The sequence below is a fragment of the Xenopus laevis genome, chromosome 4S, assembly GCF_017654675.1.
Source record: "Xenopus laevis strain J_2021 chromosome 4S, Xenopus_laevis_v10.1, whole genome shotgun sequence".
In the NCBI taxonomy this organism is placed as follows: domain Eukaryota; kingdom Metazoa; phylum Chordata; class Amphibia; order Anura; family Pipidae; genus Xenopus; species Xenopus laevis.
In genome coordinates, this window is record NC_054378.1 from 94,434,134 (window position 1) to 94,460,133 (window position 26,000).

General features: G+C 38.7%; 2 protein-coding genes and 1 long non-coding RNA gene across 3 annotated transcripts; 1 reads left to right on the forward strand and 2 right to left on the reverse strand.

Moving 5' to 3' along the window:
- Nucleotides 1-290: 290 nt before the first annotated feature.
- Nucleotides 291-11,818, reverse strand: txn2.S (thioredoxin 2 S homeolog). Its single transcript, XM_018261136.2, has 4 exons — nucleotides 11,660-11,818; nucleotides 8,498-8,769; nucleotides 7,040-7,163; nucleotides 291-1,613 (listed from the first exon to the last, which is right to left on the reverse strand). The coding sequence occupies exons 1-4, from the start codon at nucleotides 11,816-11,818 to the stop codon at nucleotides 1,497-1,499; spliced, it is 672 nt and encodes a 223-aa protein (XP_018116625.1). The 3' UTR covers nucleotides 291-1,496.
- A 170-nt stretch (nucleotides 11,819-11,988) lies between these two features.
- Nucleotides 11,989-16,510, forward strand: LOC121393339. Its single transcript, XR_005960994.1, has 3 exons — nucleotides 11,989-12,108; nucleotides 14,792-14,939; nucleotides 15,789-16,510. It is a non-coding gene; the product is annotated as an uncharacterized LOC121393339 (long non-coding RNA).
- LOC121393338 (gamma-crystallin-1-like) lies at nucleotides 14,608-16,455 on the reverse strand. Its single transcript, XM_041561588.1, has 3 exons — nucleotides 16,365-16,455; nucleotides 15,708-15,950; nucleotides 14,608-14,984 (listed from the first exon to the last, which is right to left on the reverse strand). The coding sequence occupies exons 1-3, from the start codon at nucleotides 16,371-16,373 to the stop codon at nucleotides 14,709-14,711; spliced, it is 528 nt and encodes a 175-aa protein (XP_041417522.1). The 5' UTR covers nucleotides 16,374-16,455; the 3' UTR covers nucleotides 14,608-14,708.
- Nucleotides 16,511-26,000: the final 9,490 nt, after the last annotated feature.

The following is a 26,000-nucleotide window of genomic DNA, read 5'->3' on the forward strand; positions in this document are numbered from 1 at the left end:
TAAACACTTTTCTGTGTTTGCTATCAGCTCTTAAGCCTGCCAACATCTTTTATCTCTAAGGGTGGTGGCAGACGTGCAGATTCGGGGGAGAATCTCCTCTTCTTTGGGGACTAATCTCCCCAAAATGCCTTCCCACCAGCAAGAATGTGAATCGCTGACAGGGTGGCATTCGGAAAGCTTCGTTTTCCAAAGTCACCTCACGAGAAAATCCCCGATCTGTAGAGTTTGGTGGCTGAAGGCAATATAGATCACAAACCCTGCACAATGGAAGGACATATGAACAATTTCACTCTAGATGTTATACTTTTATTAGAGCAGTGACTGAAAAACAGAAAAACACTAAAACAAACTGTGTAATTAAAATGACAACTGCCCATTCTTGAGAATATATCTGTTTTTGAAATATCAGACAAAAACCATATAATGTACATATATTGGCTACTCACTGTTTCACAGTCACATAACATAACAATCCTGCATAGTGGGTAGAAAGTGCCTTTGAAGAGGTATGGCCACCATATACAGAGAGATCCCATCCGCTATGTTGGCGAAAGGGCAGCTCTGTCCCAGATATGCCCACCTTGAGGTGGGCAATATTGGACTGATCCGATAGTGGGCCCTACGATCGGATCATAATGCAGCAGTACGGGTGGTCGGATAGCGGGACTGCATCAACCAACAGATGCAGGTCGCAATCCGGCGGGATTTTTAGCCCTGCCGATCGACATCTGGACGATTTTCGGCCAGATATCGATTGGGGAGCCCGTCGGAGGGCCTCATACACAGGCCAATAAGCTGCAGACTCTGTCTGTCGGCAGCTTTTATTGGCCCGTGTATAGCCACCTTTAGGGACAGTGTAGTGATTTCAAGATGGTCATATTGAGTGGTAGCAATAGGATGATGTAGCCTCCAGCAAGTTAAAATATGTCTGCACTCACCAAAGCCTTAAACCACTTATAACCTTCCCCTCAGTGATAGCCACAAAATATGTGACTGATTCATAAAATGACCTGATTCATAAAATGACCTGACACTTTTAGCTGGTTTGGGTTGTGAATAAAGTCAGGTGTGGGATATATATTTTCTGACCCATTCTTCACTAAGATACAGTAAACTGATTTCCAATGGGTTTAAAGAAGTTACTTGTACCTACAAATACAAGAATTCAATCAAACAAACACATGAAAACTAATGTTAGGAAGGCATAATGGCATTATTTCCCCTATATTAAATACATATGTATTCACAGTAACTGGGAGAAAGGAAAGTATAAAGAGGGGGAGGGATAGGGCAGAAGTGCTGTCAATGTAAGCACAAAAAGCCATGTCCACTGAAGAAAATGACAAACGTATCCTTCTCCCTTCATTACACAAAATATTGTAAGCATTCATTTCAGGCAAGAGGTAACAATGAGGAGGCTGAATTCAGGTAGGCAGCCAGCAGTTAAACCCCCAGCCTTGGGATTATAGTTTTGGGTGAGGATGGAGAGGCTCTGACTATGGCCCAATGAGTTTCTTCAGAAAAGCTTCAAGCTGATCTTCATCTTTCAGCCCCACAAACTTATCCACAACATCACCGTTCTTTATGGCCAGGACTGTGGGCACAGCAGAGACCTGGAAAGAGAGAGAGACTGTGAGACACCATGTCCTATATAAATAATTAATAAGAACGCCCGTTATTTTGGGCTTACTTGGCCATGCTAAGCTGTAGTAATTCCACTGTGTGATCACCAGGCTCAGAATTACTGCCAGGTCCAATCTAGGCTGCTAGTAAACCTAGGATTCCCTAGGGTCCATGCATGCAACTGGAACAAGCAAAGTTGTGAAGGTGCATGTACTGGATAAAAAAACACCTTTGTGAATAGTGTCAAAGCATGCTCAAATTTGCATCCAGTTTAGCGATAAACACTTGCATTTCTAAATGAGCCCTTCAGTCTTAATCAAGAAGCATTTATAATGCAATGGATGCAATGTGATAATGGACCAAAGGGTGATTTCTCCTGATATTTCACAACACACAATAGGATTCCCCTGTAGTTGACTGTCCCACTTGGTTGGGCTGGTTGAGTGTTTGCTCTGTTTATTTGACTCTGATAAAATATTTATTTGTTTACTGATGGAGAAAAGCAAACTATGAGGTAGGTAAAGAGAAGTTAAATATTATTATATGTCCCCCACAGTGGACAGCCTTCATACAGGGGTAAGTGGGAGTATCCAACAATCAGGGATCATATTTACATTAATCCAGTAAGAACCTTGACCCCCTCCCCCCCATCCCTGCATAGATCCCACACGGCTAAAGGACCAGCAGGAGATGCATAGTTACCCCATAGCTGTGGAAGGGCATGTCTTTAAAGAAGAACTAAACCCTAAAAATGAATACGGCTAGAAATTCCATATTTTATATAATTAACTAATTAATCCAGCCTAAAGCTTCTCAATAGCATCAATGATCCAGGACTTAAAAGTTATAGGAGTATCCCATCTTGGATTTTGTTAGGAGTGTCTACAGCACACACTTGCTCAGTCTGCTTTGAGCAACTGATGAGAAGCTAAGGTTGTCACAAATCATCAAGCTGAAATGAGGCTCGTCTGTCATATAAACAGACGCTAAAAAGCAAATGATTAAATTCTGATGTGAATTGTGCTAGTTTCTGAGCTGCCATGAACCAAGAATCTGAATTTAGTTACTTGACAAAGGTTCCTAAAATCTGTCTTTATTATGTCAGGATGCAGCAAGAACTCATGCTTCATCCTATCAATCATTTAAATGATACCTTCCTAAATGATATATAAAGGTAACTTTTTTAGGGTTTGTATCGGTCACTGAAAATATGTAAAGGCAAAAGCAACAGTGCAAAGGTTAAACGTCATATCATGGTAGAAGTGTTAGCAAGTGCAAAATATGTCACTGTCTAATCCCAAACAAACAACAGGCCTGATTGTTTGCTCACAAGGAGCATTGACACAGCTTAGTTATGAAAACTAAATACTAACTAAATACCAAACACCTCCCATTAAAGAGAAAGTAGCCATGTCAATTAAGTAAGTGTTGATATACATTTCTGCCACAGTTATACTGCTGTGCACCTTTATACCATCCCCAATTCTGTAGACACCTGTATCTATATTGTACATTTCATAAGTGGTAGTTAATCTGATAAACAAAGTTACCTGGTGCCAATGGATCCTCAATGTGACAATAGAGCAGAAGGAATGAGGAAGCTGGCACAGGGCATGTTATTCAAATGATTTGGCCCTTTCTCTTACTGCTGTCACACTATACATATTAAATGAATGTTGTTTAGCCCTGTAGCAGATATGTTCTACTATGCCATAAACATACAGTGCAGCCCAAAGCAGCCAATCGGAATGTCTGATGTCTTCGTGCATCTGTCTTACACACTCCTCAAGAAGATGAGGGCAAAGTACAATAAGGACATGGATGTTTATTACTCCTTTGTGTAACTATACTGCATGACTGCGTTGAGTTTTCTGTATAATGGCTATTTTACATTTACTTTTACAGGGCAGCCACACAAGCTTGGTTAGAGCAAAGGGTTAAGCAAAGGAATTTAAACAGCTAATTTTGCAACTGCACAATTCCCAGCAGCAGCTTCATCCCCCAAGGTGATAATGATGGGTGTGATGTTCTCAGTGTGTTAGGAGCTCCCCCTATCGCACATACAAAGAACCATTTTGAATGCATTTAGTGCGAAAAGCTGCTGTTATTTGCCCTGGAGTTCAAGCACACAACAAGGATAACGCTCATGGGAAGTTTGACAGAAAAAACAGAGTAACTCAGAACAGAGAACACACGCCCCTGTAAGTAAGTAACCATCTCTGTATGATATCCAGCTATGTTCCACCAAAACATACCCTTCATACACGACAAGTCTATACACATTATCAGCTAACACAGCACGAATGTAGCTATCCAAGGAGGATTCAAGTAGATTTGTAATGCTATACTTCAAGGTATTATTAAAAACTTGAGAGAAACATACATTTCATAGCAATATTTAAGGCTCATTTCCTTGCAGTTTTTTGGAATAACATTTCTCCTGCTGCAGCTTATTTCCCGTTTCCTTTCCTTCCCCCAAATACTTACAGATGCACTTAATGGGACCATTCCACTTGGCCAAACAATATATTCTAAAACTGCATATGACTGGTACATTCGTTTTATCTAGTAAACAAAGGAAATCAGTTTCACGGTATACTATTCTTGATAAGAATGCACACATGGACCCCCAGGATACCTGTTATATATCTCACTCTAATAGGACTTTCAGCAGAACTGTTTGGATCCAGTTGATAGGTGGATTTGTTGGATCAAAGCAGAAGAGTGACCCGGGAATAGTCAGTTCATTCAATGACTTCCAGGCACTGGATCAGGTAATTGGTGGGCTAATCTTTCTCCTTATTTGGTGATCACACCAAAGGTAAATTGGTTTATTCAATCAATATAAGGGTCAAACACAGACAAACTGCACTGTGCAGCCGGCATGAGGGGATTGGAACACTAGCCTTTCAGATCAAGACAATACTCATGTTTAAAATACTTACAAGCACTAGCAGACACTTCCAATAATACTGTATGGTTCTGAACTCAAGTGACATTAAAAGAACAGAGGGTGAACATCCTTATTCTGGAAACGCTTTCCGAAAGTTTTTATAACTCTGTAAAAAGGGAAAAGGTAAAATTCCCCCTAACACAGGGAATCACCACATCTTTTCACAAGGTAATATTTGTTCCAGGTAACATTTGTACCCCCCAGGTACAGACAGGCAAATTATATATACAACTATATGGGGAAAATACACTGGTGAATTATGACAGATAATGTTTCACAAGACACATTCAATCGCTCTCCCAATAGTGTATTTTTTTTAGTAAACATGTGTTGTGAATATTCCCCTGACAAATGAAGTGAACTTTGGACAATCTTATTGGACAGGGGTCGGATCTATGGTGTCAAGAAGCGATGACATAAATTATGGGGTGAAATTTCCAAGTGGCCCATTGACATTAGGGGAGGCATTTAATAACATAATGGGTGGTCTTTGGCAGACTTGGTCACAGCAGCAGAATTATGTCTAGTTTTTAGAAACCCTGGACATCCAGTTTTGAACTGGACAGCCCTACTAAAAACCGTGTCAAAATGTTTGTCAGCAGGGGATGGGGACAATTTGGCAGCAATACTTAAAATGCTTAGAGAAAAGTAACCTAAGTGTGAAAAACAGTTCCAAGGAAAAACAAGGCATATGGAATACAAAATACAGCACAATAAGAAAATAGCAATGTAGTGAGATTACGGTCACTTGAATGCTTGCAAGACTGATGAATTGAATTTAAAGAACAAAGCCCATGAGCATGATTGGAGAAATTAGCTTACTAGTGTTGAATGCCAGCATCTATTTTTCTCATAATTTTTAGCCAGTGGGCCTAGAAATCACACGCTCCTGCTCAGTTATTAGTTGATTTTATATTTTGGCAAGAAAACAGTAAAAACAATCCAACTTGGCATCATTACTGATGTCCCAAGGGCTCTAATTCAAGATTAATCTCCCACATGCCTAGCAGAGATGCGTGTGTAAACTTAGCACATTTTTTACTAAAAGGAACTGTGCAGCTTTATTGACTGATGAGCAAATTAACCACTTGTATTCTGTAATTCCATTTTTATTAATGGAATAAAACCTTCAAGCATATTACACCAGGGGAGCGAGCCCTTATTTCTTATTTATTTTATAAAAGGAACCAGCTGGCAATAAAAAGGTGTGTTACGAACATTGGGGAAGTGTTGGGAAATCACTAAATCCAGCTCTATGAATACTGTTTTGTTGGAGGCTTCCTATAAGGTATTATTCAGATGGTATTTGACACCCGATAAGATAGCCAAAGGTATCCCTACGGCCGATCCCAATTGCTTTAGAGGCTGCCAACAAATTGGTTCCACGTACCATATATGGTGGACGTGCCCTAGGGTGGTTAGATTTTGGATTAGGATACACACCATCATATTCTCTGTTTTCAACATTAATGTGAGAAGAGACCCAATAATAGCATTTTTGAATGGAAAATGTGAAGGTTTCTCCAAGATACAACACAAACGTGTATATTTCTGGCTGCAAAACAAACCATCGCTAATGCGTGAAAAGCTGGATCTATTCCTATACTTGCCTTTAAACGTAAAATGGATTGGATTATGGTAAAAAAAAAATTAGCTAGTTTTCTCAACAATACCCATGATAAATTTCTAAGGATCTGGCAACCCTGGTTTGAGTATAGACGCAGTGATCCCAATGTTTGTCAGCTCCTTTCCATCGGACTTTCCTTCTACCGCTCTCTTACTTTTGAGGTATATTAATATTCCTGTGACTTATTCCGCAATTCATCAGTCTTTCACTTGCATTCAAATATAAAGGTGGCTCTTTGATTTTACTGTTTAATAGTTGCAAAAAGATAAAAGTTTGGTAATTAATGCAATATAACAGACTCACACTGTCTCATGATAATCTGTACCAATTTTATTTTGTCTATTCAATGTTGACATTATACTTGCATTTGTTTGTAAAACAATAAAAATATTGATTGAAAAAAAAAAAAAAAGGTGTTTTACAATAGCTCACCATCACACGATCCACATAGGAGATAAGCGCAGACAAGTGTAGCAATGGGTCTGCTACTTCAGATGATAAAAATCATACAGAGGTAGAGAAGTATAGAGGAAAACTATACCCCCCAACAATGTAGGTCTCGATAAAAAGATATTGCATAAAACATCTCATATGTAAAGCCCAGTATCATGTATATAAACCATTTTCATAATAATATACTAGTATGATAATAATAGTATGTGCCATTGGGTAATCCTAAATAGAAAATTGCCACTTCAAGAAATAAGGGCTGTCCCCTGGGATCCTACCATCCACAGTGCACACAAAACTTTTGCTTCCACAGTTTGTTACAGTTACAGCCTCCACAAAGTATATTCTTTTATTTACTTGCAACATATATTTGTTTGGCAAACTACCTCAAATTCAAGGGCAAGATCCGTATGGTCATCTATATCCACTTTTGCCATCAGAACTTTTCCTTGTTGCTTGGCAACCACCTTCTCCAATCGGGGAGCTAGAATTTTGCATGGGCCACACCACCTGGCATGAAACATCAAACAATGAAAAAAATTTAATTCTATCCAAGTATAAAGACTGCATGGATGAGCAGAACAGCGAGTGAGTTAGTTGTAAATGATTAACACAACAAGGAAAGCTAAAGAGAACAAAAACAAACTATAGTTCTATCGCTTTCCAATATACATTGATAACACATATTAAATGTATTTGTAAATACAATTGCTATTGAAAGGAGCATATTTCTGTCCCTTTCCATTATCTTTGCTGTTCATCCTCACTACTTGTACCACTGAGACTGTGCAGCAATATTTAGCTCTCTTCTAGCCAAGACTCCCTTTCCCCACATGGCCTTGCATGTTTCTGTGAGTTCCCACCCTTGATCCATTGCTGGAGGACAACTAACTGTTGCTCCATTGTTTCCATGATACATGTAGTAGGAAAACAGTGGAGGAATAGTATTGCTTAAAGGAGAAGGAAAGTCGTTAACCACTTGGGGGTGCCAAATGTTAGGCACCCCCAAGTGAATGTATTTACTTACCTGAAACCCCAGGTCAGTGCTCCTATCAGCAGAAAACTGCACCGGCCCGGTTTATTCCGGCGAGCACCATGGAGCACTTACTTGGCCAATCACAGCACTTATTTGGCACCCCAGGAACATTTGTCATGCTTGTGTTGCTGCCCAACTCCTTTTACTTCTGAATGTTGCTCACTGGTTCTAAAGGTTGGGGATCCCTGGTCTAAGATACCTCTGAGGTGGTACCTAGCTTCTTTAATTATACCCACCTTATTTCCCTGTCGGTGGGTCTTCTGTCATAATATAATATTGGTGCTGGATTTTTTCACCATATTTAACACTAGTCTATTCTTTATTCTGTCATTTATAGTATAGTTATATGTATGTATTTATTATGATTTTGTTTATCTATATACAATATCTATATTGTAAAAATTGTACAATGTTTGTATCCTAGTAGTTATGTTATACATACATACCAGGGATGTACCAGATTTGGTTCATGATTCAGCTAAATCCAAGGCTTTTGTCTGCAGGGTTCGGATTCAGCCAAACCCAAATATGGACATGAGTTTAGGTAACACAATTAAGGAAATTGCAAAAAACAAAACAAAAAAAACCCATTATCTTTTGCAGTTTCCCCCCTTCCAATTATACATATGCTAATTATGCAATTAGCATATGTAAATTAGGATTTCAATTTAGTTCGTGAAGGATTTGGAAATCGGCCTAATCAAAAAAAAGTGCATTTTCTGCATCCCTACTACAGTACATACAAATCTGTAACCATTGGTTCCAAAAAAGTTAATATTTCAAAATATAAACTATATAACAAACTTACTGTGCATGGAAATCCACCACCACAGGTGTCTCACTGCCAACAACACGTTCTTGGAAGTCATCTGCATCCTGGACATTAAATGTAACTTTGCGTGTTTTTGAGGTGGAGATAGGCCTCATGTTAATGTGGGGATGTAATCGAGAGGAGGTCAGAGCCTTGAGCCCGTGTGATCTTATGCCATTTGAGAGGAGAGTGGAGAAAGATGGTGTTGGAGCTATTAGGCTTTTCACAGACGGAACAAGAACACGCTTCAAGAACAAGCGTTGGGCCATCTAAATGAATGAATAGAATAACAATAACATCTAGCAATTTAGCTAACAAGGCAAATAAGACAGAAAGGTGAATAGTTCTATAATATTATAATAGCATGACAGACCAGGCCAATCCTCTCTTTGCTTCCTTAGGTTAAAGATCATTACCAGGGAACTTTTTAGATATTTACCTCTAATTATGTCATGAATAATGTTAAAATGCAAATTTAGTATTTAGCTTGATATAGTTTGGCTTTCTACCACAACAGCCCTCATCTGCCATCTTGTGGCTATCAGAAAACAGAAACATAATTAGAACATTGGCAAGGGAGTTATCCTATGTAGGGGAACTCTGAAGCTATCATTTTTGGATTCAGCCAAAATACTGGGTCCTTCACAAAAATATGTGCCTAGATCCTGGGTTCACTGGATCCCAAATGCTTAGTACATGAATGTACATGAATGTGATGAAAGTCACTTCTTATGTCTTAGTAAGCCATACCAACATGCATCAGTCAGCGTTGATCTGTTTGATGACCAGCAATGGACATCTTGGCATATCCTCAGTGAGTAAAAAGTGAAGCTCACTAAATTCAGCCGTATGTGTTCCCAAACAAGTGGCTTCCAAGATCAGGCTACAGTCAAAGGTGAACTTTCAAGAGCACTTTGCACCTCTCATATCCTGAGGTTAAAAAAGAAGTCTTCCCTCTGGCCTTGGCTTTAGACCGTGGCATGGGACCACAATAGGTGTGTCCATATATAGGAGTATATCCGGTACCATTTTGGACATTCTTACCAACCTAATGTGATATACCTTTACATTAAAATATTTTGCAGACAAGACTCATTGTCTACCATGTCAGTTAGTATATATGTTGATTTTTGTTCCATTATGTACAGCACTGCACAATATTTTGGTGATCTGGCAGAGTTGGCTTGTTCAATAGCACTAAACAAAAATTATTTAAGGTGATTACCTTAATTTGTGTGGTCAATATTGATTGATGTTGAAGGTTTGCTGATCATTTTTAAAAACTTTTATGTTCTTAGGACAAATATCATATATTGTTGGTTCTACAGCAGTTACTGTAGCCCAGCGACCTGAATTCTGGTGCTCAGTTGTGTAATGTAAATGTAAATATATTGTAATTAGTGCAGTCAGGTGACCCCATCTTTTGCCATCTGATCAAATGAACACATTTTCAAAAGAGATATAAAACAAAATTAAAGGAGAATTTAAACAAACTTTGTCAACATAGGGGCCATGTATATGGAACACCCCTCCCATCCCCTAAGGTCCAATCTTCCTAAGGCAAAGTTGTTCATTGAAGTTGGTGGCTGCATGTCTGGCTCTTTCATACACACTATATAAATAAATATATACATACACACATTTTCTTTGCTTCCAGACGTTGATTGCTGAAAAGGAGAATATGCACTAGAAGTTGATCAGGACTCTGGAAGCTGAGTTAGATTCTAGTGTGCATGCTCTAGCAAAATTATATATCAAAACTGATCAATATAGGACGTATAGTGGTCAATGCAGAGCATACTCTTAAGCTGGTCAAACACAAGCTGATAAAAACTGTTCTCCAAACCAAATCAGCATCTTATTGGCATATATATGACGCCTTCTGATGGGCCTACTTGACCAATATCTGAAAAAATTGGCCAGATATTGGTTGGGAAGGTTTAAAAATTCTGCTGGGCAAGGACTGCATCTGAGCATTGATGTGGTTTCCTCCAAACAAATTACTATAGGCCCTCCTTGTAATCTAAACAATCAGAGCTGATCAGACAGATTTCCCCTAGGAATATAGACTGTTGTAAGATGGCCATACATGGGCAAATATAAGCAGGAGACAGAGCAAGTTGACAGCTTATTGGGCAGTGTATAGGGTGCTCCGGCCTGATTCCCTCAATCAATATCTGGCTGAAAATCATCCAGGTTTATCCTAGGGCCCACAATCGGATCAGCCCGATATCTCCCACCTCAAGGTGGGCATATCGGTAAGAAATCTGCGAGCTGAGAGTGGATCTGTGCGTGTATGGCCAACTTTAAGTCAGTGCTGTATTGGTAAGAAGCAGGTAGGGTAAGGCATGTAGACACTGCTATTGTTATTAGTTTATTTTTGGGGGGGTGTTTTTGTTTTTACCAAGATTTTTGAAAAATAAGCTTGCACTTTACACAGTCTAATTTCCTATAGCTTCTTGGGTATAACCATAAAACAAGATGCATATAAATGCCAGCAGTCTTCTAAATAATTTGATACCGAATATGCATAAACTTACATAACAATGGGGCATGTAAAGGCCCCAAAACATAAACAGTGCATACCATTTTGCACGACTGATACCTTAGCTACTGCAAACACAACATACTCTACATTTCATGTACATAAACACCCATGTACACAAACCTCTGTAAAAGTGACACTTTGCAGCACCTGGTCTCATCCATCATTGGGTACAAATAAAAACCAAGCGATAAGATGCCTAATATGCATATGATTACATATTCCCTCAAAACTGTATAAACAACCGTTTCTAAAGAGCTCTTTGTGTGTTCAGCATTTCTTATCCACTGACCTTACTGCACAACAAATATTATACAGAAATAAATGTAATAACACAATGTGTTCAAAAGACCTGAAAGCTCACATGTGAATACAAGTGCAAAGCACAAAAGCTGACCTTTAAGAACACATAAAACAGCTCCTGACCTTGTGCTTTGAAACACTTCCATTTGCAAATGAGCATTCTGATGGGCTAGTCACACTGGGCAAAAACAACATTTAAGAAAGGTTAGAAAGTGTATGTGAGCTTGCAAAAGTTGCGTGTGCGTGTTGTGAGCAATCCTGCTAAAAAGAAAATCTGATGAAGTTGTGTAAAGATTGTGCGAGTGTATTACCTTCCTACCGGCAGCCAGAGGATCTGGTCGGGGGAGCGCTAGATGGGTCACACATACACCGGAAGTATTCGAGGAGTGGGCGTGGCTGTGGTGCCGGGGACTGTAGCTGAAAGGACTATAACAAACACGTGATCGTGACGTGCATGCTGTTGCTGTCATTGGCTCCTGAGATAGAGAAAGTATAGCCTTCGTGCGAATACAATGTAGTTTTTGCCAATATGCAACTGATATCACACAATTGCTCTGTTTTTACGCGTAGGTATTATGTAACGTGCAGCTAAAAAAGAACAGAGCTCTGCACCCCCTTCTATTTACCCTGCAATACTCCTCCCACCAGCCTGTCCTTGTGTAGTAGAAGCATTACTTCCATGTCGGCTTCAGAAGGGCAAAGATTCCTTTCCTCCTGAAAACAGTCAGCTGACCAATAGGAAACCCTTCATTGTCGAGGCGTAAGTACAGCGCTGTGATTGGTGTTCACATGCAGCCTTTACGTATTCACAAAAGGCAAAGTGAAAAAAGCCCATGTAGCTGCTCAGCATGTTATAGTTGTGCTTCTCTACCCTGGTGATAACCCTACAGGTCTCACTGCCTGGCTGCAGCCTGAAACAAGTTAAATGTATCTTTTCTGCGCCTCATCTCATGAGAGAGAGAGAGAGAGAGGGACTAAATCTGGTTGTACCTGTGTGCGTAATTGCTGAGCTCCTCTTTATATTTTCTTTTAGGTAGTAGGTTTAATTATCTGAATATAATTTCCCTTTAAAGTCTCCCATTTGATTGGCAGCTTTGTTCCTGCTCTGGTCTAGTTACACATTTCCGCCAATCAAAGGATTGCTTTCATTATTCTAACTGTGTGGGTACTAACAGGCACTCAGACTATGCTTATCTGAACCTTTACCCTATGTTACCTTACAGTTATGTTCAGTTAGTTTTTTCTCTGTAAATTATATTAATATCTCTCTTGGAAAACAACATTTCTTAAAGGACAAGGAAAGTTAAACTAAAGAAGTAGCTAGAAATGTTGTACATGATGTTTTGGGATTCTGTACCAGCCCAAGGCAACCACAGCCCTTTAGCAGTAAAGATCTGTGTCTCCAAAGATGCCCCAGTAGCTCTTCATCTTCTTTTCTGCTGATTCACTGCACATGCTCTGTGCTGCTGTCACTTACTGAGCTTAGGGACCCACGCACAATATACGTTACACCTAGAATATAAATGTCACAATATAAGGCTGATTAGTAATTAATACAGATAATTACTACATGGCAGCCCAGAACCCAGTGCAATTAGCATCAGGATTTAAAAACCAGCCCTGTAGCATCAGCTTATATTACAAACCAACCTGGATAATTAGTGACGACCCCTAAGCTTAGCTTCTCAACAGCTGCTCAGAGCCCACTGAGCATGTGAATGCATACCTCCCAACATTTTGGAAGTAAAAAGAGGGACAAAAATTTTTTTTCCACACGTAGCGCAGCAATTTTTGACCACACCCCTTTCTGTGGCCACACCCCCTAATTACCATGTTTGTTTTAAAAAATTTGGCAGGTTATGAAAGTTTGAAAATATTTCTCCTTATCTAAACTGTGTTTTTGTGTCTCAGAATTGTTACAAAGTATCTTATTTGCACCTGTTAGGTGTTCTGGGCTCTCTGCTAAAAGCCAATTAAGTAAGAAACTTTGTTTCTTTTTCTGGCTGTTCAGTGCAGAGAAAAGAGGGACTTTCCAGTACAAATGAGGGACTGCGGGTTGAGCTGTCAAAAGAGGGACTGTCCCTCCAAAAAAGGGACAGTTGGAAGGTATGTGAATGTCACAGACACTTTCCAAGATGGTGACCCCTTGTGACAAGTTTGAAGTCCTGGATCATTGCTGCTATTGACAAGCTGAGACGTTAGGCTGGTGCAATAAGTTCAGTATATAAAATACAGCATTTTTAGCCACATTCATTTTTAGGGTTTAGTTCTCTTTTAATAAAAATCATCCCATAAAAGATATAGTACTCATAAGGCCAAGGGCAGACTGATTGCGCTTAGCCTCTGTGTATGTGCACTGAAAAGTACAGCTGCTGGTACATGGAGGGGAGATCAGCCCAAAGATGTCTGTTGTTATGTTTTTTAGTGTTTAAACTATAGTATATGGTCTCCCCTGCTCTTAGCCTGGGGTTTCTTCTGCAGATGGAGAGAAGCAGGTCCGGACTGAGAATTAAAATAGGCCCTGGCATTTCAGGTACACAGAAGCCCAATTAGCCCACACAAAGGCCCAAACAGCCCACTAAATACTGACTTTCTATGGCACCTTATAGCAGCCCCTCTGGCATTTGCCAGAACCCACAGATTGCTAGTTCGGCCTTTGGGTCTCACCATTCAGTCCGTGTGCCCTAGGTGCACTCGGCCCCAAGCCCTGCACAAATATTCCAAGGTTAATCCACCCTCTCACTGGCCTTCTCGTCATTCATTCATTGTTAGAATAAATCTGTTGGTTTACCCGATATTAGATTGACCCGGGTGTTGCTGCTCCAAGTCTGTCACTAAGGGAGGCAGTCAAATCACATAAATCCAAAGAATGTTGCAGCACACTCCGAAGGTCAAGGATCGCTTAATTCAGCTTCAGTTTAAGAACAGTTATCTTTAGTATTATATTTGATTAAAAGACACAGCATCCAAGGTCTAACGCGCTTCTTAACAACGTACTTCCTCAGAGACCTTTATATCCTTTGTATTCTCATACATCTTATACCTCAGCGAAGATTAAATTTGTTTTATTAACAGTTTTGTTGTTTTTATGTTGAGATCCAATCTAATCATATCCCTAATAAGTATCTCTTCTCCACTGTATTTAAACTCAGCCTGGTCTGTCTATCTGTATAACTGATATCCAGTCTCCACAATAACTTAAAAACCCCTGTGAACACTCTGTTAAGTTCCATTATTTTGGTGTATTGGAGACCAAAGCTGCACTACATGTACAAATGATGATTATATAAAAAATTAATAAGGAATTTATCATCTTTATTGGATCATAAATATATTTGGTGTACAATGTTTCATAATAATTTAAAACATGTGATGAACTCTTCTGAATGATCCAATTCTGGGGCTTGAGGCTCCCCAGTCACTGTATCTCCTGTATTCTCCAGGTCTCATGTAGTACTGACGTCCTCGGAAGTTGGGTTCCTCGTAGAACATCCAGTGGCCATCAAACACATTGCAGGAGTGAATGTCATGGAAACGAAATCGATCATAAGTATTGGGGCAGTCATCAAAGAACTCCATCATCTGCCCTTGGTAGTCTCCTCTTTCGTAAATTCTCATTTTGTATTGGCCGTGGTGCTGTACACATAGATTAATAAACATAAAATTAAAAAAAAAATAAACAAGCCATGGATCTGGAAAATCTTTTCAATAGTCAGTCTACTAGCACTACTAAATAATGATAAAAGCATGTACACATGGTTTAGTTCTATAATAGTCCTTTAGTATGATTTGCATGTTTTAATGCAACGTTAACAATTTACCCATATACCATGCTACTATTTTTTCCCATTCATTGCTGTAACACCATTTTATATTATATTAAATATTTAATTATCAACACCTTTGTTCAATTTAGTTCAATGTAAAAATGGGTCCACAAGTTTCTGCAGGTTAAAACATATTACCATGTAGCATTTGCTGGTCTGCTGTTTGCTATGGGTTCATAGAACTGGGGAAACTTTCTGCCATTTATTACATTATTTTGTATTTTTTTAATTCCTATATAAAATTGTAGACTGCTGTGCAACCACTTATACATCAATATCAAAATCTAATTTATCAGTATTCTAAGCAAAGAACATTATAAATAAATGTAGGAGTAATGATTGCTCTTAATAAAGTACTCCCAGGGAAATTGAAACAAATCTTATATAGGAACTCAAATGACAAGCTCTTACTTAAACTGTCCATGCATCCAATTTGAAATAATCATTTATAATAATAATAATAATTATTATTATTATATCTTTCCCACTATTTCAGCACTAGAGTAGTTTTAGGAAAGTTTTAAAAACTCACCTGGGGAATAAAACGACAGGACCTGATGTAGTCATTGAAGCCCATCCATTTCTGAAAGTCTGGGTATTCTCCTTTCCACAGGTAATACTGATGTCCCCTGTAACTAGGGTGCTCATAGAGGATCCAGTTTCCACCCTCTATCCTGATGGAGTTACAGCGATTGAAGTATGAGGACAGATCAGAACAGTCTGAGCCACACTCATAGTGGCGACCTTGGAAATTCCTTTCCTCGTAAAAGAAGATCTAAAGAAAGACGTTGTAGGTTAAAAGCTTATGTTTTGTACATCTGGAACTGAATATATGATATGATATTATTTACACTTATCTATGCCAACATTATTACACGATGCTGTACAACAGATTTGAAAACACATAAATTCAGCTTTGAGAACAGTAAGAAGATAAACCCTGTAAACAGACACATTGAATGTATTTTATGAATATGCAGAATATCTAGTATTTTGTTGGATAGAACAATGTTACTTTAAGAGAAACAACCACCCGCTGATTCTTTTTAAAATTGGGTATATATTCTGTTTAAGTTGGATCTGGACCCCTAAATTAACAAAATGTAGTTTATTAGATGTGCTTTTTTTTACTGATACAGTAATTAGAAATTATCAGAATTATCAAGATATTTTTATGGTTTTGACTTACCTTTCCCATTGTGAATGGATAGCAGTTTCAGTACCACTGAAGTGAGAGAAGAGACAGCCTATATATATGCCCTGTATTGCTGCCGTCTGCATCTGCTCAGTCTGGAACATATATTTTTGACCGGTAAGTAAAATGTACAGATCTTTTGTCTTGCATTGTTTCTTTTGTGCTGTGACAGCTGTTTCTCTGTTTTTACTGCCGCCTATATTCCATGGCTTAAAGAGCTGTCCAGCATTTTTAACAATTTAGTCATTATCTCAGTAAGTAAATGGCTTTCATTGCTTATATTAAGACTACACACCTCTCAAAACACACACTCCATTTATAGTGAAACATTAATGGACAATTTGAAGCATAATAATGAACTATGCATGGTTCTACTAGTTTTGCAGTGCAGTTAATCCTAAATGAAGCCCAGCTACTTTTAAAATAGAGGCAGCTTCTCAACTAGATCAAGTTATTGGTGACTTTAATTATCCTGACAGATGGGCCAGATTCAATTCAGTAAGAAATAAGTTTATCATGTGAAAACTCATGGACGAGATTCAATTTGAGATGCAATTAAAAAAAAACATATCTAACTCTTTATCCTGTAAAAACTCTATTGAAATCTATGGGAAAAATGGAACTGAATACGTCCATAACTTTTCACATGATAAACTATGAAATAACTTTTACTCACTGAATTGAATCTGGGCTATTGACTGGGGTAATGGGGTTATACAAAATTTTGGGGTTGTGGAAGCACTCTTAAGGCTAAATCAAAGTATGTTTAAGTATAAGGGAAGTGCTACTTACAATGCACTTCCCTGGGCCCCTGTCTCATAAGCAATTCAGTATAAATGCAAGTGCATGTGTTTACAAAACAGGGGTTTTTAGTTACAAAATTATGATCATAAAGTTGAAAAGCCACCATACCACGTCAAGGTAAACCCCATATGGTGGTCCCTAACTTATTTATCTCAGGTCATAGTATAAAAATACTTGGTTCTCTGCATAATAGCATTACCTGTATTCACTGTGTGTTGAACATTGGTTTCAGTCTGAAGGCTAAATCCTCCCCCGCCCATAAGGGCTTTTAAGAGAGAGGGATTGCCCAAAATAGCGCCCATATTTAAAAGCATAGGACCACCATTAGTATAAGGGGGTGGGTATGGGGTGCTATTAAAAACCACGGGAAGCTAAGCCACAGCTTCAAGGCTAATACAATATACAAAATTTGGGGGTTGTGGAAGCACTCTTAAGGCTAAATCAAAGTATGTTTAAGTATAAGGGAAGTGCTACTTACAATGCACTTCCCTGGGCCCCTGTAATCACAATTTTTTCACAATTTATTAAACCCTGAGGATGGAATAAAGTCAGACTTTTCACTAACGTTACTTCGGCAATGCGAGCAAATCAAAGTGAAGATGCGCTACTGTTCATTTCTGCTTAGCAAATTTGCTAGAGGTCTTTTGCTCAGGCTAATTGGCATACGACGGGAAATTTAAAGTTGAATGGACGTCTTTATGTTATATGTTGCAGAAAATACATTACATTTTTTTCCCCCCAAAAAAAACTCGCATGTCAGGAAGGCTGCAAACAACTCCAAATTGATCCCAGGAGGTCCTCCATAGGCTAAAACAGCAATTCGGCCGGTTTAAGGTGGCGAATAGTCGAATTTGAATTTTTAAAGGGCCAGTGTATGATAAATTTTTTTAAAAAATACTCAAATAAAATTTTAATAATTCCCTAGTGGAATTTGACAGTTTTGGCCATAAAATCAAAATTTTCAATTCGAGCCTTGATAGATTTGCCCCTAAGTGTTTATAGCTAGGAATATGTGCTTGAGTATTCTCTGGGAATTAGAAATGTCAACATGAGCATGTCACCAGGCCTCTCTATGCATATTAGAATTTATGGTATACACATCCTGCAGGGCCAACAATAAGGGGCACATTTACTAAACTCGAGTGAAGGATTAGAAGGAAAAAAATTTTGAAGTATTTTTTTTGGCTACTTCGACCATCGAATTGGCTACTTCGACTACGACTTCAACTTCGAATTGAACGGTTCGAACTAAAAATCGACCATCGAAGTACTGTCTCTTTAAAAAAACTGCTTTAGACTATGTAGTAAGCTTATTCAGTCATGACCTGGGCTACAGTTTACACCATGACTCACAGGTATTTGCCCTGATAAGAGCTCTCTGGTTATCTGTCTGGAAAAACATAGGGTTTTGTTTCATTTTTTTTTCCAGTAAAGACAACAGAGAGTGAATTGTACTGGGCTCATAGCTAACGTGTCAGGAATGCGGGTTATAGCCTCAGTTTTTTGTCTCACAAACTATGGTTTGACATTTGATTACATACAGAGTATGAGTAGCTTAAAAGGAGTGATTCCCATCCCATGCCCCATACAGAACCCTGTGTGTGGTCTGCTGTATATTAGTCACAGCACTGATACTTGATAAGAGCATAAGAAACCGAAAAGAGTAACAGCATGTATGGTATTTTATTTATTTTTTATTCAAATTGCATACATTTTACTGATGATATTTTTCTGTTGTATATAAATAATACCCTTTAATTGCACCTCTGATTATCAATATGTCATCCACATCCTGTGAGAACGGTGTTATAGGTTTTTTCTTTTGTGCAAATTAAAGGTTTAGTACACAAAGCACATTTGTTAGGATCATATTGTAATTTTTTTTCAGTGAATGAAGAATACTTTTTCCTCTATGATGATGAAGTTGACGGTGAGGGTTTTTTCTACTTGGTTCCATGCAGGTATAACAAAATCGCCTTTGCCGGAATTTAAATGGGCGAGAATGGGCTATGTCCTGTTTCTGACATATCTGGGGTTTGGAATATATGGGTGCCTTGTTTTTAAAATATAAATAATAAAGTATGTAAGTAACTGTTCATTATTACAAATTCATAACAATTAGGACCCACACTGGCCCTCGCAGTGGCCACAAGGGCTCCACTGCAGTCTAAGATGTCTCTGTTAGTATCACCATCAAATACCGTCATTTTGGCACTCAGCAAAAATATCTTTCCTGACATTGTTGTTGCTCACAGCAAAATGGAATTAATGATAAACCAAACAGCCTTAAAGAGATACTGACACCAGAAAGTATACCTTTGTGCAGCAGAAGTCCGTTAGCATTAGAAACTTTAACTGACAGGGTGAGAAGGGACAGTCAGGTTGGCAAAACAGTCAGGTGTAGGAACTTAAAAATTAACAATTAATTACAAAACAGACCTCTCAGCAAGACATGACCTATAGGTAACTTTTAATGTGCATGCATATAAGTATTTTTTGTGCCAGTATCACTTTAAAGGAATTGTTCAGTGTAAATATAAAAACTGGGTAAATAGATAGGCTTTACAAAATAAAAAATGTTTTCAATATAGTTAGTTAGGCAAAAATGTAATGTATAAAGGAGTGACTGGATGTCTAACATAATAGCCAGAACAGTACTTCCTGCTTTGCAGCTCTCTTGGTTTCCACTGACTGTTTGCTTTGACTTGACCTTGCTTTGACCTGACCTGCATGCTAAGGATCAATTGCAAACTCACTGAAAGTTATGTCCCATGTGGCTCCTCTCTAAGTCGCTGGCTAACTCAGAGTTAGAGAGCTGCAAAGCAGGAAGTAGTGTTCTGGCTATAAAAATGTAATGTATAAAGGCTGGAGTGACTGTATGTCTAACTAACTATATTAGAAACTTTTTTTTATTTTGCACGTGAGAAATATTAGGCACCCCCCAGTGATAATAATTGCTTATCTGATACTCCAGGCTGATGTATTCTGTAGAGCAGAACCTTGCAATCTTCTCAGCTTTATCCATTGTCTGGTGCGCATGGGCACTAGCATGAAAAGATGAACTTGGGGGTCGAAGTGGTCCGTATTCGGCCTACTTCGAATCGAATCAAAGGAGGTCAGTGAGAAAGTAATTTTCCAGAAAGCGGCACAGTGGCAGAACATATAACAGTATAGGGGTTACAACTTGTAAAGAAAGTTTGATTTACAACCTTCTTGCCCCCCTTCAAAATGAGTCTTTAACAATATCTTAGGTCATGGACACACATGCAGTTTTACTGCGCGGTAATGCAGCATAGTTTTTTAAAAAGCTGACAGCCACGTTAATATGCTAACCTAGTGTGCCATTACCTAAGCTTGAACCCGCTAAGTGTATTTAAGCGGCCGTAAAACCGTGTGTCCATGCCCTTACTCTATAAGTAGAATGACATCAGCCAGGACTCCAAACATCTGGTAGAGAACTGGTGCTTCATTCATATGTTTCGGAAGGACATTGAGCAGCTGAGTGATAGGGTGACGATGCTTTCCAAGGAATGTGGTGGAAATGCTGCTCCATGAGGCGATGGACTGATCGAGTTAAGAAAAGACAGATATTGTCACTTTGTGACATTAATTGAAATGCTTAAAAACATTTGTGAAATTGAAATTTTACCAAATGGCTAAGTAACATATAGGGGCAGATTTATCAAGGGTCGAAGTGAGTTTTCGAAGTTAAAAACTTCGAATTTCGAGCTATTTTTTGTATACTTCAACTAGGGAATATTCCAACTTCGGTTCGAAGTTGAAAAAAACTTCGAAATCCAATAACGAAATTTATCATGTACTGTCTCTTTAAAACTTCGACTTTGACCATTCGCCACCTAAAAGCTGCCTAAGTGCTGTTTTAGCCTATTGGGGACCTCCTAGAACCTATATGGAGGCAATAGGTGGCGTTTGAGAGATCGAAGTTTTTTGGGGGAAAAACGTCAAATCGAAGTAGATTGATGGCACTATTCCTTCGATCCGAATACGGACCACTTCGACCCCCAAAAACCTTCAACCTCTGTTCGGTTGGTCTTTTTGAATTCAAAGTTTTTTAACTTCGAACTTCGACCCTTGATAAATCTGCCCCTAAGGACCAACCGAAGTGAAGTCGAAGTTTTTTTGGGTCGAAGAGGTCCGTATTCGGCCGTATTCGAATCGTACGATCGAAGGAATAGCGCCATCAATCTACTTAGATTCAAAGTTTTTTCCCCAAAAAACTTCGATTTCCTAAAGTCCACCAATTGACTCCATATAGGTTCTAGGAGGTCCCCCATAGGCTAAAATAGCACTTCTGCAGGTTTTAGATGGCGAATGGTTGAAGTCAAAGTTTTGATAAATCTGCCAATAAACATTTCACGTTTTTACATTTTAATTGAACAAGTAATATTAGAAGGAATATAAAAACAAACACCTGTTGCAATTTGTCTAAGAACACTATTGTCTACATCCAGTGTTAGATAGGCCCACTGGAATATCAGGTCAAATCCTGATGGGCTCTTGGTAGCTGGGCTGACACTTTTAATGACACTTGAGGGCCTGCTAGATATACAGAAGATTATGAAGACATGAATTAGAAAGATGCCATGAAATGTAAACCAGGAAGCTTGAATTAAAGAGAAACAAAGGCAGAAAAGGGGTAAGCAGACAATGAATGGAGACAATATAAACCAGTGTTCCCAACCAGTGGGTCATAAGCAACATGGTGCTCACCAACCCCTTGGATGTATCTCCCAATGGCCTCAAAGCATTTGCTTGTTTCTTAATTATTGGCTTAAAGGCATACTTTAGTGAATAAAAACTATCTGAACTGTCAAAAAGGAGTCTCTTGTAGGCTGCCAGTACACATAGAACTACTTACAGCCAATCACAGCTCAAATGTGGCACCCCCATTAACTATTTGCATGCTTGTGTTGCTCTCCAACTTTCTTTACATTTGAATGTGGCTCAGGGGTCCCCAAGCCAAAAGGTTGGGGACCCCTGATCTAAACCATAAATGCACTTCTCTACCATCAATTCTGTTTATATATTTGCAGTAATTTTTCTAAATAATTCTTCTTTGTACAATCGTTCAGGTTAAGATTGTGAATCTAATTTAGTAATATACTAGATCAAGCATCTTCTAGCTATTGAATATGATCCTCTCACTAGTAGCGAAATGTGAAAGGGTGATAAACAACATGTACAAAGTATATTCAATGGAATTGCACAAAGCATTGTTTCTTTACCCTTTGGTAAGTATGCCACCTATCGTTTGTAATTAGCAATACAGGGAGTACTCGAGTTACATACACCTGACTTACAGACAATTCACACTTATAAACAAAGACTATTACAGTAACATACTGTAGTTTGCTTGGCCTTTATTAGTATTTAGCTTGAATAAACCACCTGCCCCAATCCCCTGTTGCATGTGTTGTCTACTGCAGCGCACAGAAAGGTAAAAATAAATACTATGTTAAAACAAACATCTGTCTTTTTAATAAGTAAATGTATATTTTTCAACTTACATACAAATTCAAAAACCTACAGACCCTATCTCGTACGTAACCTCTCGTGCTTATACTCTTTTACATTTTGGAAAATTACAGCACTAATATTGTAAACAGCACGGAGGGATATTGGGGGTGGTTTTTAGACCATATAAAGAGAATAGAGAAGTGCAATATTTTCCATTTTCTTTCAAATTCCCAGAAATGCTCAAATACTGTATCACCAAAATGGAGGGCAAAGTCGTCGTTCCTATTGGAGAAGCCCCATAAAGAGAGCGTGAAGATAAAGGTGAGTATAACAAGATCACTTCAGCTGCATAGTAATATTGTTTTGTGGGTTCTCTCTAATACTTATCTAGTGCTGGTTATTTTTTATTTTTTTATTTCTTTATAGATTTTGGTCCCACCCAGAGGACCTGAGTCTTTAATGGCTTTCAGCTTTAAAAACAGCACTGTAGACTTAAAGGAGAACTAAAACCTAAACTTATTGCACCAGCCTAAAGTTTCAGCTTCTCAATAGCAGCAATGATCCAGGACTTCAAACTTGTCACAGGGGGTCACCATCTCAGTGGGCTCTGAGCAGCTGTGGAGAAGCTAAGCTTAGTAGGGATGGGCAAATTTTTTCGCCTTGTTGCAACGAAAAAAATTACGCCCATAGACTTGTATGGCGTGCGTCAAAATAAAAAGACAAAATTGTTTTTGACGCCCATAGACTTTAATGGGCGTCGGCGACATTTTGCCGGCGGCGAATTTTTGTCGAAACGAAACGGGTCAAATTTGCCCATCCCTAAAGCTTAGGGGTTATCAAAAATTATCAAGCAGAAAATGAGGTTTGTCTGTAATATAAGCTAATGCTACAAGGCTGATTATTAAATTTTGATGCTTGTTGCACTGGTTTCTGTGCTATTACATGTTTTATATTTTTTTCCCAACCCGGCTACTTTTTCATCCCACCAGGTAGAAAAAAATTCATGAGGGAGATTATTGTCCATGCAAAATAACAAGGCAGTTTGCATTTTATCTTGTTCCCAGTGGCCTCAATTCAGGTTATTTTACATTTGAATGTGACCCCCCTCCCCAGGAACTAACTTCCCTCTAGCTAATCTAACAGATCCATGGTCTATACATGCTTAGGCCTGGCTGGGTGGAGGGGAGACCCTATTCCCTATGTCCCTATCCTTCCCAGTGGTCTCTCCACCTGGCTGCCCTCAGCCACACTCCGGAGTACCCCAGCACCTATCACATCACCTGTGAGTACTGGGCAGACCCCCTACCTAATGCCTCTGCCCACCTCCCATATGTTTTTGGAATGTGGGAGGAAACCCATACAGACACAGGGAGAACATACAAACTCCTTACAGAAAGGGCCCAGGTTGGTATTGAACCCTGAACTCCCAGCAAGACACAGTGTTACCCACTGAGCCACCGTGCTGTCCTACCTATATATATATATACTGCTACTCATATATATCATTTCCACTTTCCTATGAGATCAACATGACAGCTTTACTGTTGCATGAACAGCTCTGGGCTGAGACAATCCCAAAGGAGACCTATTTATCAAAATTGTGAATTTTATAGAGACACAGGGTGGGACTAAATTAGACTGGGAGCAGAGAGACACAGAGTGGGATTAAATTAGGCTGGCTGATTTTATTAACCAACCCTGAGTTTTTTTTCAAATTAACTTGAAATTGCACCAAACGTAATTATATACTGTGTAATATGTAATTATTAGTTATAATTATTAATAGGTTGAATCCAAAAAAAACAATCTGATAAAATCCCTGGGGAAAAGCTCTTTTCTACATGATTATCAGTGCAGGACCACGAGCTGAGACATTGGGCAACCAGACAGATAACAGAACATCTAGAAAGACTGGAGCATCTTGGGCAGAGAAAGCAGATTTGGGATATTTTTACTTTGTTTTTCAAATAAACAAATTGTTGCTAACAATGTCCTTACCTATGTCTCATTATTTAAGGAGAGAGGAGGAGGAAGGAGGGTGAGGAAGGAGGGGAAAGGAGAGAAATTGAATGTAAGACAGGTCCCTTTTCTCATGGGCACCCAATCTACAGGATTGCATTTTACCATTTATGGAGTGTCAGTGTGTAATATGTTCTATTAATGAATTTGCCTTGAACACTTTACTTAATGAAGCCTGTACTGTGAGAACCCCGGTCACTGTTAATAAATGGTTATTTTGGTTAAGAACTTCTGGCTTCCAAAAATCCTGTTTTGAACTGAGGTATAGTTCTGCAACACCTCTCCCTTCTTCCACACACATATATGCAAAGCCCCAGCTAAACTGAGGGTCTGATGTACCAAACCGATGTTTTCAACCAGTGCTGTCCAACATTTGTGGTACCAAGGGCCGGAATTTTTCTGGTGAAGGACCGATATTGGAAGTCAGTGTTAGCCACTCCCTGCTTTTTAACCACATCCACTTTAAACCACACCCACTTTAAACCACACCATGTTACCCCAAGACCATGTCCACATTAATTGTGGTAGCACACCAAAAATTCAAAAGGTTGGTGCTCACTGCAGGGATATCAGTGTTCACATAAATGAGGAGCATAATGAAGGCAGAGTCTGGAACATACAGGGAGCATAGGGCAGGCAGAGTTCACTTTTACTATTATATAGAATGGCCAATTATAGGCAACTTTTCAACTGGTCTTCATTATTTATTTTTTATAGTTTCTGAATAATTTCAGCTTTCAAATGAGGGTCACTGACACCATTAAAAAACAAACACTCTGTAAGGCTACAAAAGAACTGTTATTGCTACTTTTTATTACTCATGTTTCTACTCAGGGCTTCTCCTATTCATATTTAATCTCTTATTCAAATCATTGCATGGTTGCATGATTATTTGGACCCTAGCAAAAAATTGCTGATATTGCAAACAGGAGAGCTGCTGAATAAAACGCTAAATAACTCAAAAACTACAAATAATAAAAAATTAAAGCCAATAGCAAATTGTCTCAGAATATCACTCTTTACCTCATACTAAAAGTTAACTCAAAGGTGAACAACTCCTTTAAAGGGGCCCTTCCACCCAAAAATTTCTTTTTGCATAATGAACGAATATACATTTTTTAAACAGTTTCAATGGTTTTGAGGTTAGTAAAAGTGTTTGCTACTAAATGGGTTGTTCACCTTTATATTAACTGAGAAATATATTCTGAGACAATTTGCAATTGTTTTTCATTTTTTATTATTTCTGGGTTCCAAGTTTTTAACTTTTTATGCAGCAGCTCTAGTTTGCATTTTTGACAATCTGTTTTCTAGGGACCAATTTACCTAAGC